Source organism: Platalea leucorodia (assembly GCF_965183815.1).
Source record: "Platalea leucorodia genome assembly, chromosome: 5".
NCBI classification, from domain to species: Eukaryota; Metazoa; Chordata; class Aves; order Pelecaniformes; family Threskiornithidae; genus Platalea; species Platalea leucorodia.
The window spans coordinates 52,540,063-52,555,582 of record NC_138827.1 but is presented as its reverse complement, the minus strand read 5'-3'; the positions used below and the strand labels follow the sequence as shown (position 1 = coordinate 52,555,582).

The 15,520-nt window shown below is 44.7% G+C and overlaps 1 protein-coding gene across 3 annotated transcripts in view; it reads right to left on the bottom strand.

Moving 5' to 3' along the window:
* Positions 1-3,891: 3,891 nt before the first annotated feature.
* The window catches only part of COP1 (COP1 E3 ubiquitin ligase), a 132,592-nt gene continuing 120,963 nt past the window's right edge, over positions 3,892-15,520 (bottom strand). Inside the window, exons 19-21 of one of the 3 annotated variants that reach the window (XR_014228161.1) lie at positions 6,994-7,038; positions 4,747-4,998; positions 3,892-4,425 (exon numbers count right to left, since the gene is read on the bottom strand). Coding sequence is in view for 2 of the 3 variants with exons in the window: in XM_082311800.1 (XP_082167926.1) it covers positions 5,340-5,372; positions 6,994-7,038 (78 nt within the window). In the remaining variant the exon portion in view is untranslated. Of the gene's footprint in view, positions 4,999-5,250; positions 5,373-6,993; positions 7,039-15,520 lie in introns of those variants that run through there. The other 2 variants (XM_082311801.1, XM_082311800.1) reach the window with 2 other exon arrangements.

Sequence of the window (15,520 nt, the reverse complement as noted above, 5' to 3'; positions counted from 1 at the left end):
CCAAATTATTTTCCTTGGCTGCCTGAAAGGATTTTAAGAGACTAAGTGACAGTCTGCTCCCCAGCCCTGGGAGGGGCAGAGGCACCGGAGGGATTTTGGGGAGGATGATGCGGTTAGAGGTGCTCATGGAGCTCATACCCCTCTGCTACTTGTGCAAGTCTCCAGGTGAAAGCCTGTCCCATTGCTCCCCACCACCACATTTTGGGAGTCAAACAAAAGCATCAAGGTTAATTCATCTCTCTGAAGAGACTGGGGAGACAGCAACGCCTTTAAGAGAAGGCAAAATGGGAGAGGAAAAAATTAACCTGCCTCTCTTTGCCTTTGCCGCTGCACAGATCAGAGGCTCTGGGCAAGCAGCTATCACAGATGAGATCGTTCTTCCTCCACACTCCCCGATGAGCTATTTTCCACCACAGCCCGCTGACGGTAGCAGCGATGTTGTGCACGCTTGCTATTCCAGGCAGATCAGAGGAGGCTACAATGGGTGCGCGGAGCCCTCCTTCACATGAAAGGTTCATGAAGCAGGGAGCCCTGTGAGAGCTGGAACCACCTTCTCCCCTTGCACCACAGACCGGCCAAGGAAGGTCCCTACTGAAGTTTTCTTTCTCATGATTTATTTCTAAGAGATGTCAAAAAACTCACTTTTTCCCCTCCCAAGAATTCTTCCTGTTGCTTGATGTTAGAGGACGAATTCTTGTCCTGCCTCTGCTGAGTGACGATGGCCAGCCATCAGCTAGAGCCAGATTTAAGGTCTGAAAGTTAAGCTGGAAAGATTTAAAACAGTTTTTTTGGCAAGACCTACTCAACTATAATGGCTGGTTAACACGTGGAGCAGACGAAGAAGTCTTGCTTTAACCCAACCAACCATTTAAATTCATTTATGAAGACGTTAAAGGCTTAGAATACCCAAATACTGCCTTGTAGTTGAACAGAGATAAGGATGAGAAGACCCTCACTTCAAGATCCCATCTGCAGCTCACTCTAAAAGTAAAACTAAAGCAAGCTACACAGTAATGATTACCAGAAGGCTGCGGGGACTAGGGCTACAAGTGCTCCTCTGAAAGTAAGAAGATGTGGGCTCTGAATCCTGCTACAATTCATAGCTTCCCATGGTCTCAAGCACACCTCCCCGCTAGCCAAACCCCTTGGCTCCTCAACATTTAAAGCAGGTGACAGTCCCTGAGCTCCTACAGATGCTCAGTAATAACCCTACACCCACGACCAAGTGCAGCATGTGGTCTGCACTCCTGAAAGAAAGGGAAACCCCACCTGGAGAGCAAGCGAGGAGGATCTTGTGAGGTTGGCCTCAAGAAAAAGTCTTGGTGGGTAGCGGCCATAGTTTCCCCAATTGCCTCTGCTGGATGCCGGGGTTAGCACCGCTGCCTGCACGTGTGGACACTGCCGACACACAAGATGATTTCTTCAAGGAAAATGCATCAGTGAATGCTCTACTTTGCCCCCAGACTGCTGCAGGTCCTTGCTGGGTATTTCTGGCCTCCAAAAAGCAGTGAGAAAGGAAAGAGGACTTTTGAGCAAGGAAGGAGTTAGATTTGCCTTTCCAATTATCCGCTGCTGTCGTTACGACCTCCCATAGTTAAACAAAATTACCCTAAACAAACAAGGCTCCAGCGCTCGCCTTGAATGCTGGCATTAGCAGCTGTCCACACTTGCTGCTGAAGAGCCCTGACATATTAATATTAATTTAAATTTCCCCTTGACCATCATTTTTGATTCCCTCCAGCACTGAACTTCTTTTTAGCACTGAGGCATGTTCCTCCTACTCTTCTATTAAATACCTTAAAATTAATTACAGAGGCTGGCTGGCCAGGCAGGGTTTTAAATTCCCTTTCTCAAAGCAAAATCTGACTCACCCACCACCTCTCACAGGGACACAAGCGCTGGAGGCAAAACCATTCTGCGGCAGCTTCCAGCCAAGGGCTTTGTAACCCTGTTCTTTCAAAAGAAGAAAATGAGAATAATTACTGTTAGTGCCCACCATCTGCAATTAATTTTCACAAGGAGAACGGTTAAGCTCTGGAACAAGTTTCCCAGAGGGACTTAGGAATCTCCGATCCTTGCTCAGTTGAGTTGTGAACATCTCCAGGCCCTGGAGATTGGACCAGAGACCTCCAGAGGTCCCTCCCAAACTCAATCACTCCCCGATTCTAAAAAGGCTGAAAACCTGATAGGAACCATTTGCTGAGGAGGTGACTAGTTAAAAAAATATATTGACCAAATGCTGTTAATAAAAAAAGATTACAGTAAGTAATTATATGTGACTTAATACGTCAACTGCAAAGAGTTACCTGAAGGGAAGAAAATTAAGGGAATTAAAATAAGGAGCATACCACTTGTGACAAAGAGACAAAGACAAAAAATGCCATCAACTTGTGTTTATGAGCTGCTGTGTTTCTAATTAGGGCCAGGCACCAAATTTGCATTTTATCTTGATTGAAACAGAATGAAAACTGAAAAAATAAAGGCAGCCAATGTTAAACTGTTTTCCCTGTTTAATTCAAGGAGTAACCTTACAGCATTCAAAATAGCTGCTTTTTTTCTTCTGTTTTTAAGATCTCAGCTTCATTAGAGTGATTTCAATTTAAAACACAGAGGACCTTCAAGTGGGGGGAGAGAAGGAATGAGGTCACCTGCCAAGCAGCGGCTGCAGAGCACAGAACAGGGGTACAACAGCAGCAGCAGCTTGCAAAATAAATTAGTAGGCATCGATAAACAAGCCAGAGGCTGAGGGAAACCCACACCTGAACCAGGGGAAGCAGCAAGAGTGATGGCCGTCACTCCTCACGCTGCCTCTGCCTTTGGAGGTGGCTGGCTAGCAAGGATGCTCTGCACAGCCCAGCAGTCACCCAGCACCAAATTCTCTTATAATGCAGCAAAATGGAAATCAAGCTAGTGCTCAGCAGGATGCATCAGACAGCTGCTATTAGACAGAAGGAACCAATTTTGTTTCCTTCTGCCGCCACAGTGACTCAGGCGACTCACACGATGGAGACCTGGAGATAGCACCTCGGAGCAGGACACGTGCTAATGTGCTCTCTTCTCTCTCCCTTCCTTCTCTTGCTGCTCTCACTCCCCACTGGCAAGCCAGAAACCATAGAAGAAAACCAGCACACAGCATCTGTGGGCCATCCACACCTCTCTTGGAGCTAAGCATCATGTTTCTCCCCACTGGACAAGACTCTCCAGAGGCCAACAGCAATTTCAGTGTGTCCCACACCCTTCTAGCTGAGAGCTACAGCTGTTGGTTGAAGGAGCATTTAAGTCCCCTGTGGCCCTGCTGGAAACAGGCACCAATGTTGAATCAGGACAGGATCTGCCCTCACTCTGCTGTAAGGCTTCATCCCTGCTCCTTTGTTCATACCCTCAAGAGCATCCTTGTTTTTCTTTTCTGTCCTGTGACCAAAAGGATGTCAAAAGACCTCACAACCCTTCTGGTGACATCAGAATCAGGCTTTCAACACCTGGAAGACGTAAGACACCTTTCACATGCCACCATCAGTTACAGCTCCTTGATGAGTGGCCCAAGACTGCAGCAGAGCCTTGCTTTGCTGACGTGGAGAGTGAAGTCCCTACGGCAATCTCAGCCTCAGAGGTGTGAGGGAAACGTGTACTGTAATGAATGAACGCAGAGAGATTGTTTGCAAACTGAAATGCTTCCCACAGGTATCACTGTATACATTGCACCTTTGCCACCCACAGCTAGGAAAAGATGCTACACCCACCAATTCCACTTTCAAGCTTAACAAGTCCTGGCAGCAATCCTGAGAGCTCAGCATGACTGCTACTTGTGAAGACCGTCTGCACCTTCTTATCCCTCCCAGTATCCTGCCAACCAAGCAACAACGACTCTTAGCATCATGGTTTATTCCCCCTCCGTATGTACAATTAAGTGTATGCATGACCATTAAAAATAAGGCTACTTATATCATGGCTCTGAAACACATTACAAACCAACTCCATCCCCTCTCTTATTACAACATTCAAAATGCTTGGCTTCCATGATGTGCAGAGAGGGGCAAACGCAACCAGACCACATGGGCGATTAAGTGGTGCAGGGCTTTGGTAACTGGATCTAGAAGCTTCCTCCTCTAGCTGAGATAGTCAAATGCAGCCAGGTCAATGTAGGGGGAGATCATTATCCCACAATGTCTTGGTGAGGTCAGTCCAGGTCCCAGGCAACTGCAGGTCACCTTATCTCAGCACGTTGCTGGTGGCAGGCAGCAAAGAGGCCCAGGTTCGCATGGACGGAAGGACAACTTACTCCTCTCCTTTAGAGCTGCCCCTTTGGGTTGAGGCATGGGCATAAGGAGAGGAGGAAGGGGAAGCTGCCCTTCTCTTCTTGATGACCAGAGGACTTCACTCTCCAGAGGTGTCAACCTGGGTGACATTTCTCAACATTTAATGCATCTAAAAAAAAAAAAAAAAAATCAAAGGAACAACTGAACCATATGGGATCTCAAAGCAGATCACTTGCATGTCCAGGTAAGGCTTAGAGACTTTCTTTTTCCAGTGGGGATGAAGGAACAGTCCAGATGAAAGTAACTGGAGATGTGCAACTGAGGACAGCCCTGTGTGGTCCTGTAAGCTCCCTTCCCAAGTAAATCTGTTCCCATATGCAACAAGAGAGAATCTTCCAGCTTCAGCTTGTGGCTCAATAAATTTTATTATTCCTTTTTGTTTTTATTTAAAAGAATTTGTTTTCCTATCATAAAAATTAGACAACCATACCACCACCACCAGCAGCAGCAAAGTCTGTGGAGTTAATGTTGATGGCAGACAGTTCACTGGTGTTTCCAGTGTCTCAAAACGTCCTAGAAAGTCCATAATGGAAAAAAACCCAAACATGATGGTTTTGGGGAGGAACATCAAGGTGATTTCATTTTCTTGTCCTGCTGAGGATCCCAGATGAATACTGTAGCATATCAGCAGCACCAAGTACCTCATGCCTCAAGAGAAAACCCTTCATACCAGCTCCAGTACCTGATTAGTAGGGAAGACAAAGACATTTAGAATACCAATTTATGACATTCATTATCTCCTACATCAGCATATAGATCACTAGGACAGGACTGACCCTTCCGTCTCCACCCCTTACCCTTTATTCACCAGCATGCAATAATATCACACAAATGGGATAAGCACTTGGCAAGGATCCCGATTTTGATGTCTGCTTGTGCTAGGAAAAATTATGGCATGAAGCAAAACCATCCACAGTTGTCTCATTTCCACTCATCCCAATCAACCAGCTCTTGGAAATCTTGCAATGGAGATCAGAGATTTTGTCCTCTCAGCCCTCTGTGCTCACATTTCCCTTGTCCACGCTAAGATGGTGCAGCAGCCTCTGAAGGCATGGTCTAGAGATGGCAGAAGAAAAGTAACTATGAGGGCTGTCACCTGCAGAGTGATTTGCACAGCCTGTATTAACCCAGAGTGGTTTTACTGGGGAAAGCTCAAAAGCTTTAGCCCATGGGTGCTGGATAGCATGGCATCTGCCCCCAGGTTGGAGTGGGTTTGTGCAAACCCAGTCCTTTCCCAGACCATCCCACCTTCCTGCTGCGTGCTGCCAAAGGCAAATGGAAATACCAGAGTTCTGACAGCCCTGGTTGTTTGCACATTTCTCTGTCTACCTTCTCTCATTAACAAGCAAAGTGCATGAGCAAAACCCCTCCTTTCTAATCACTCTCCTGTTGCTGCTGGATTCACTTCAAGATATCAGAAGTATCTGTGCATTTTGCCCATTTTACTAAGAAAGAAGTGACCAAAGTAATGAGCAACCAATTCCACAGCCTGCTAAATAAATTGCTTACAAATGAGAGGCTACAGCATCACATGCTGCAAGAGTAGGAGTAACCGGGCCACTTGTGGCCTAAAAAGGAGGAAAAAACCCAAAAATCTTGACATGCAGTCAAACACAGGCCACTTGGGTCTCCCCTTATTCCTGCTTTCTTTGTGATTTTTCCAGAACTGTTCAGACCAGCAACTCTGGTCTGGCTCTAGAGAGCTGCTATTGTCACAGGGATGCAAGGGGAAATCAGGATGAGGACCTCAGCTTCATGAGAGTGACAATCCAGCATGTAACTTCACAAACAGCAAGTAAACCTTTATCAGCAGCTACAGAAAGCTGCCAGGGCTCTGGGCTACAAGCTTGCGGCATTAACCACCAAGTCTCAAAAGCATGGTGGAGGTCAATGCTGCTGTGTACCATTTGGGATGGCATCAGACCTGGGGTTCTCCAGAGGATCAGCACCAGCCTGGGTTTGGGTACTGGCTTTGCTTGGCTGTCTGATAGACACGTAAAAAAAGACAAAGTCTTTTCCACAGTACTTGACATTTCATGGATAGAAATACATTGAACAGACACTCTGGAAGACTTTTAATCCAAGTGCTGAAAACCTGGCAAAACGCTGGCTTCTCAGTGCATGGGGAAGGCTGTTGCTTTCACAAAACCCTGTGCTGGCAGCTGCTGTTTGTTACAGCCAGCCTGGGCACCAGGAATAAGCAAAGTGAGGGAGCATCCCTGCTCATTTCAAACATTGCTCCAGCCGGCTGCACATCAGGAGCTCAGCTTTCAGCTCTGCTGCACCCCATGTCGGCAGCAGCAGCCAGAGGATGGGCTCTGGTTAACGCTGGTGAGTTAACAGGCAGCCTCCGCTGCCACAAGAACCAGCACGAGCCTGGGGAGATGCTTGTCCAGACTCTGTGCTACCAGGACCCCAAGGAGCGGCAGAGGCACGGCGGGTGCTGGACAGCCACCAGCAGCTTTTCTACACCTTGCTTTAACTGGGTTTCATTGCCGGTGTGCTGTCTGCTCGCTCTGCCATGTGCCAGAGGCAAATACATCATTTAAATTACAAACTTCTACAGTTGGGATGACCCCCTCTAATGGTTTCTCCTGGCTGTATGGTTTCTCTGACCTTGGTCTTTACTAACAACAGATTCAAGCATTTAAAAAAGGAGATGCATGAAATAACTTACCTTAATTGTACCCTGACTGTTAGCAGCAATCAGCACGTTGGACTCCTGGAAAAAAAGAAGAGGCACTATCACAATCTGCCATAGCTTTTTTTTTTTTCTTCTTCTCTTTTTTGGAAGAAGCAGCAGAGAAGCAGCAGTTGTTTTTATCTTAAACATTAGAAGTATATCTAATTTCAAAGGGACTTAACTCTTCCCATTTCCAAGATGCTTTTGAGGCTAAAAGTCTTTATAAAAAGTTATATTACCTTAAAGAATTAGAAAGCAATAATCCTTAGTGCTTGTACAGAGCTTTAAGTCTCCAAAGCAATTTACAAACATGAATTAATCCTCACAGTCTCCCTGTGAAGTGGGCAAATAATAATAATCATTTTCATCTTTTGGCAGCATATGGACAAAGGTCTCCAGCGCCCTAACTAAACTGACTAATCACCACAACAAAACCTCTCCATCTCTGAGGCCACACCACCTCTCCCACAGCCAAGAGGTTTCAGACAAGTAAAACAAAGAGAAGAGATTAGAGAGCAATAGCAGATACACCCACTTTAGAAGGGACGATAAATAGAGAGGGCTCCAGCCCTGCTTTATTCAGAAAGGCAGCATCTATTTACCTGCTGCCAGTTGATGGAGTTGCCTTTGGAGATATACTGGTTGTCTGCAAATTAATGGTCTGCTGCATCAGTCAGGCAACCCCCAGGCAAAAACTGGGGGAGACAGCCTCTGCTCTTCAGACCACGTTCCTGATGTGACCAGCAAGTGCAGATGCACCCTCCCAAACCAAAGTCGTTCAGACAGGGGTAAATCCAAAGGAACGATATGGTGCCAATGAACCTAAAGCATGTAAGTGCTGGGGCACTGGCAACAGCCCTGGAGATGCCAAGGTTGAACCACTGCTCCCAGACCGGTGTCCTGTATCTGTCCTTGTGCCAGCAGTTGTAACGTATGCTGCCAAACCGCCCACCGCAAACTCTAAGGACAGACGATATATTTTCTCAGACACATTTTTCGATCTCTCTCACTGCTGCTATCCATCCCCAGACAAACTTGCTGTAATTATCCCATCACTTAACACATGCATTTTTAATAAACTCAGTAACTAGAATACGCCCCGCTCAAAAGGGAGCGGAAAGCCAGCCCCAACCCAGCCCCAACAGGGCTGCACGCTGCCTCACCACGAGGTTCAGGACTTTGCACAGCCACCAGCTTCGAAGCAAAGGGAGAAAAATCCTTTTCAATCCAAAACCCCACTTATCAGGTAAGAGTAGCCTTGTGGTGGACCACTGGGCTAATTTTTACAGATAGATCTGTTCAACCCTGGTACAATCATTAGGGGACTAGTTAAGACTCCTGATATTATCTCACCAATGATCTTCCAAGTCAGAGCTCCTGAAAAGAAAGTACATCCTCAAAGGAAGCATATATTCCAATTTCCATTAATTTGGTGGTTAAAAGAATCTAATCCTGTGAACTGCTCAGCTTCTGGTTAACAGCATTGGAATCAAAACCTACCGGGGGAATGCAGATATAAATGTGATTTGGGGACTAAAACAAGTACTGGGATGCCAGATAGGAATTGTAGGGAAGGGAGAGACACTGGGAGCTATCTAGTGCACAGTGCAAGAGACTTGAACTCTTGAGTACAGATGATCCAGGCTTTGAATGATTCCTGTTTGCACTGTGAGTGATTGGTAATTCATCCTGCTGCTGCAGTCTGCTGGGGTACCACTGTAAATGAACTCTGGTTCAATGAACAGTTTTACCTGCTAAATAAAATAAAAACGCCAGAGGGTAATATACTCTCACTCCCTTGTTCTTCAGAAGGCACTTTTTTTTTTTTCAGTAGGGTCTGAGCTAATCACCACTCTGCTGCTTTCACCCACAACCATGAGACGCAAACAGGAGCAGACAGCAGCAAAATTAGCACCAAATCTGTCATCGAACAAACAGCAACTTGCTTGTTAAGGCACTCTAGCACTGCTTCCCCGGGAACACAGCTAAGTAACTTGTTTTTAATCCTCTAAAGAAACAATTCTCTTCCTTTCATGTTGCCTATAAAACAGCCAATGTATTCAACACGTTAAACACCTAAACCAGTCGTGAAGTTGCTTAGATCTGTAGGTTTGTAACTTGCAACAGCTGTGAGCATGTTGAACCAATCTTTTTGCCAGGACACATCTGATGGAGTTACCATGTCCTCAGAAGACAACCACCATGACCCACTTAACTGGCAGAATACCTGTTTCCCCTACCGCACTACTGTGAGCATCTGTATCGCTTGTGTGTGAAAAACAGGGTATCACCATCCACTGTGGCTGCACGTTCTACTTTACCATAATCACTTAGTGTTTCTATGCAGTGCAAGATGGTTGAAAGCCTGGCCTTCCCCATCCCTCTCAAATTTGTTGTCTGCAGGAGCCAGAAGCTCTGAAAGCAGAGGCAGGGGGTATGTTGGAGATCCACGCCGACTGAATAGTCCTGCTCTGAAGAAATCCATTTTTGAAATGACTTCTATGCATGCACCTCCTGCTATAGGTGGTTAGCACCTGTAGCCCTTCTTAACAGGAAAGGCAGAAATTGCCAGCTGCCTTTGTGAAAACAAGACTGAAGAAAAAACACGAACACACAACAAAATTCAAGAGACAAGGGTTTACTGCCTGCCAAGCAACAGCATTTTGTTCCATGCGGCTGCTAATCTCAAGTATTACTGCACTCTGGTGGAAAGCCACCGACTGTGTAACCTGATGAAATGTGGCAACCTCTCCTCTGCACATCAAGGCAGATAAGGAGCGATCGGTGGAGACGTGGTGCAGTGCACTCGAGTCCCCTGCAACGAGATAACCTGGCACCTCAACAAGCCAGGGACAGGCATAAAATTGACAGGAGACAGCTTAAGAGTTTTGGTCCTGTTAAGTCAACAGAAAAGAACAAGACTCTAGGGATGTCAAAAGTATGCATCGTCTTGTCTCTTGGCATTACACATGAATATAGAAAGATTAATTGACAAATCTAGGTACATCTTAGGACTCAATCAAGATTAGCAGAGTGTGCAGGTCCAGAACAGCTCTAAGATGCTCCAGGGCTGAAGTCCTGTGCTAAGACTTATGAACAGCCTTCCACACATGCCAACTTTTTCCTTGACTGCAGAGACATTATTATGGGAAGTCTGAAGGACAGTTCCTTGACATTGAGAAGCACTTGACTCCACCACAAATCTTTGTTATTGCCTACAGACTGGACGCATATCCACACGGAGGTAGGCATTATGCAAAATGAAGTTGTAAATCAGTCCCGAGAGCAAAGACAGACCAGACAGAAGCACCTCTGTCCTGAACCTCACACATCCCTGTTCTGGATGTGGCACTGGATGAACACTACTGGTCTACCCAGAGGAACTTAAGAGCGTTTGCCCTTGGGATTTGAAGGGACTTTCATTGATTATGCCAAAAGAAGAAATTTCTGCAGCACATTCTTGATGGCAAAGAAAAACAAAATCAAATTTAGGACTTTCCTGAGTAGATGAGATACCTGCTACATTCATCATTCGAAGGCATTATTCACCCGATGACAGCTGGATTTTGAAGCACACTGATTTCCTTTCCTCCTAGATGAGCCCTGTATTTGGATGGCCCTGGGGAAGCAAATTGTACAGGGAAGGAAGGGAGGAGAAGGAAAGTCAGGCTGACTGCTAGTATTCATGCAAGAGCAGTCAGCATTAAGAGAATCAGAAATGCTCTGGATGTTTCGCGAAGCTTGAGGAAACTCAGCTAAACAACTGAAAATTGTTGGAGCTGCTTCAGTGCGATAAGGAGTAAAAGACAGCTGAGGTTGTAGCTCTTCCACTCTTTCTTTACATCTTTGTGCATGAAAACATTGGGGGGGAGGGGGCAGAACTAAATGCAAGTCACCCCAGATGGACAGCTGTTAAAACAGCACACACATCTCCTTGGAGGGATGCACACTGAAAATATTCAAGCGGACTCAACTTTACGGAGAAAGTGAAAGCTCTGGACAGACCCTCTAGCTAAGCTGTAAACCCATCCTCCCAGCAACTGCAAGGCTCCTGTCATCCCTCTTCACTAATAAAGAGCCACTGTGGACACCCACCTGCAGCTTCAGTGCTCCAGGAGTTAAGCACCCCTCTCACCAGCAGGCTCGTGCAAAATCACAGCTGAGTATTTTATCATCTTCTTTTCCTGACACAAAATAGAGAGCCTGTTCCAAAAGGGGCTCAAAATAGGCAAGATGAGCACAAATCACTCGCACTTTTTTTTTTTTTCTTTTAATATAATCCTCTGTGAGACCATTCCTCCTCTGTTATCCCACATGTATCAATCCTCACAGTGAAATTCAGAAGCTCACACTGAAGGAAAAGCTGGAGCATGGTCTACACAAGAGGAGGAGCCTGGACACTGACTTTGAAACATCTTGGTCCCCCTCTTGGGAGTGAAACTGTGAATAAGAACATTTATGTGTGAACATAACCTACACTTTTATAGTTTGTAAACGTGGCAGTTTTGCAAAAGCTAGTCTTACCAGCAACAGAGTCAGAGTACTTGAAGGTTGGGAACTGTAGTTGGTAGCTAACAACTACAGCTTTGACCACGTAAGCCAACACATAAGAGATGCAGCAGCACTTCTCTGTGCTATTAGCCCGACAAAACCTTGAAATAAACTTAGCTGACTGTGTTTCCCTCAAGGCCCACGCTGAGGAAGGAGGAAAGTTTGGCTAAAGGAGGAATGGTACAATGTGAACTTATTTCTTCTTTTTACACTCCCCTACTTTCTACAGGTACCAGCAATAACACAACGGGTTGAAGAAGTTAGGAGGATTATTAAGATGCAAGATGTGTCTCTTCAAATTGTATGTGCACATGTTCACGTGATGGACTGGAAATCCTATTTGGGACTTTCACAGTATTATAAATAATTACAGGCCATGAAGTTTGTGCCTCCGTTATCCCCCCTTTTCTGCACAAATAAAGCATATTTGCCTCAAACTTCCAGGGCAGTCGTCACTGAGGTAAGCGTTAACTTTCTGGGTTTTCAGCTAGGTTTGTTCTACAGATTCACAGTTAGGATTCTTAAAGATCTTATTTTAAATTAACAACTTCTCACCTTCCCACCCCAGCAGACGTTTTTGTAACGAATGGCTGGTTCGTCAGCAATTCTCTTTCAAGCAGACTCACTCACTGCCAAGTAACCCTGAACACTTATTGAAAGGAACTGGAGCTTAATTAAGCAAAGTTGTTGATACAATGGGAAAATATACTGGGTGAGAAAGCTTGCACTCTAATGGCCATTGTCTTATGTTATTCATAGGCAGAATAAAAGTATATAGTTGAACTAAATCTAGTGCTGTTCGTACAGAAAGCCAATTCTTGAAGTAAAGCTACTCGGCCCTTACTGAAGATGGCAACTGTTACTCAGGTGCTAGCTTTTAGGACTGAAACTGCAGACAATCTGCAATACATATTTCACCAAAACTTTTCCCATCGACATCACGGACAAAGCTTTTTCATATATCAAGATGCATGAGAGCAGTTCCCCAACAGACCACCACTGCTTGACTGCTCTTCATCTTGTAATTAGCAGATTCTAATGGCTTTTCACTCTAAATCCCCCAGGATCCGGTTATTTTCTTGTATGACTCAAGTCAGCTTTTGTTTTTGAAAGAAAATTACAAATTCTAACCTAGGAAACACTATGAACCTCCAGTGTACAAAAATCAAGAGGTTTTTAAAAGCTAAACTGCTAGAGTAGATCTCCTCCCAGCAGGACAATGAGTTGCATGCAGAATTTTATTTTCTTTTTTTCTGTTGTTGTGCTACAATCATTACCAATGAAGGGGTGCACGGTGGGTTGGTTAAAGAGCAGTGCACAACCCACTATCTCCCTGTGTGCCTTTCACACTCACCTAACATTAATCCCTTCTGAACAATTTTAAGGGAATATTATCTATACTGTGAACATCGGGCCCAAGCAGAAATTAATTACTCCTTTAAACTGAGCGCTTCTTTAAAGAACGAGGGCTTACATACAAAAGATGTCATACCAAGACATTTCAGGAGCCGCAACACCCAACTCCTTAGGTTTTAAACCTGGAACAGAACACGCATGCCTAAACTGTGGTGTCTTTTAATCCTTAGAAACTGTATTTTTATCTCATTCTGAAGGTAGTTCCTTTGTACACACAGAGATAAAGCCTCCTTAGGCTTATCTGGGCCCCAAAAAAAAAAGCAACAACTCAATATATCTGAAAAAGGTCTCATCTGTGCTTCCTTTTAGATCCAGTTGCAAATACAGAATCTTTTGGGTTTTTAAGTTTATAAATGCTACACAATTACACCCGCACAGCATAATAAAGATATTTTCTTAACACATTAACCCACAGATTTACAGATGGCAGCACTCCTTTGGCTCGCTTTCTATAGAAAGACTTGCCTACAATCATAATGCACACACGTATAGTTTCTTCTCACATAGGAATTCATGGACACACTATAAAGGGAAAAAAGCTTTCAAACAAATTAGTGTTTTCATCATCCTACATCACGCAGAGTTTGCAGCTTCTGCACAAGATGAAGCGCGTCTCGCTAGGAAACGTGCACAGGTAGAAATTCAACATGTCTTTGAATCCCTCCCCTTGTTTTTCTGCAATTCCAGACTTTAACCTCTGTACAAGGGATGCTTTTATCAAGTTTTCTGACACTTCCACATCTGGTATTTTCTAACTGTGACTCTCAATACATGAATATATCTCTCTTTCCTGCACCCCGAGGAAGCAGTCTTCTCATTTTTGGATTTTACACTTAATGCATTTTTCTACTCCTATTCAGACCAAACTCAGCAGAAGAAGATGCTGTATAACTGGAAGCTTATTTGCTATCATATATACCCAGGTCTCTGTATTCACAGCACACAGGTGCTCAGAGGAAAGCAGCCCAAGGCTTGCTCCAATGACACACTCAAATAAGTAGTAAGCTATCTCTCAGCCAAGTGAGAAATCACTTTTTCTTAGCATGACCTTTCTTTTCAGCATGTAGCTCTCAAGAAAACAAGATCAACAAGGCAAGTGAAGACCAGGCTAGAAGAAAATAGAAGTATGCATGTGTATGGTGCTGCACACAGACAGGCACCGATTTGGTTGTTTCTATGCTGTCTTCTGAATTCAAGACGGAAATGGAGGCCAAGACTGATAGGAAGAGGGCAAAGAAAGCTCTGCAAAGGCAGGAGAGCCAGCCAGCAAAGGCCACCCCAGGAACTGTTGATATATTATAGGCAACTGCCTCTGTAATTTAGTCATTCTGAAACAAAACTGGTTTTGATGAGTGCCTAATTTATTTAGAATTCAAGATGAGAATAACTCATCAAACACTTATTATTCTGCATCTACTGCAAAGCGAAGAACACACCTCTAACAGTTGTTGCACGCTCCCCATCAGGCAAGGTAGGGAGACAGATGTTAAAACCAAATTATGTTGGCATTAACCTTCCTTCCCTAAAGGGCAAGTCTTCTCCTCCTCTATATGTGGGAATATTGAGCTCCACTGCCCATCTATCCGCAACAAGGTCTCTACAGCTACTTGTTCTTATGGTCGTATATACCGGGATTTCAGACGCTCCCCATAAACAATATCCTCAAGGCCTTGAACAAAGCGGCAGCAGTATATAAATATAGCTTGCAATAAGCCTACAAAAAAAACGTATAAACACGCAACACATTAGCATCAATATTGCAAAACCACAGGAAATGGCTAGGCATTAGTTTAGTGAAAACAGCTTTTAGCATCTATTCTCTTAATACTTAAAGCTCCCAAATATTTGTTTGGCAGTTCTACATAATGCAATGCCATACGTCGCTTGACAACTGCACAGTCCAAGACCTGCATTCTTACCACCAATACATTTTCCTCCTTTCTCTTCTACTGTTTGTTGCAGTCAGTCATTACATCATGCTGGAGGTGATGAATTTAATCTCTCCCTAGCCAAGGTCATGCTGCCCTGCCCATCAGTGCTGTATGTGGCAAAACCAAGCCCTGGGGTGCTATCATTACTACTGCTATCGCTGTCGCTTATGCCTCCCTTCCAAACCCTCATCAGAAAAAAAAAAACACGTGTGATCTGAAAAAAAAAAAGCCACCAATCTGCATAAGAGTATTCAGAAATGTGACCTAAATCTGGCAGTTTTAGATTTTGATTTTATGCAGACCAACAGCAAACCATCAGGGATCGGAGCCGTAAACAGAAATCAGTAGAATGTGAAAAGCCTTTTCAGCCCAAGCTACTCCGAATAAGACAAGCACTCCACCCTATAAGCACAGCCTACCACGAGTGCTACGCAGCCCAGTCCTGAAGCACAGCAAGGACTACCACTCCCAGCTGCTGCAGCGTGAAGGAACAGATGCTGGTGGGAAACTCCTGAGAGATGCTAAAAGACATGCTTTCCTGTGCCTCCCAGCTCCTCGGTTCTCTTTAATTTACAAGACACTCCTTGCCTTACTGTGAAGGGCAAACTCCAACTTGTTTAAGC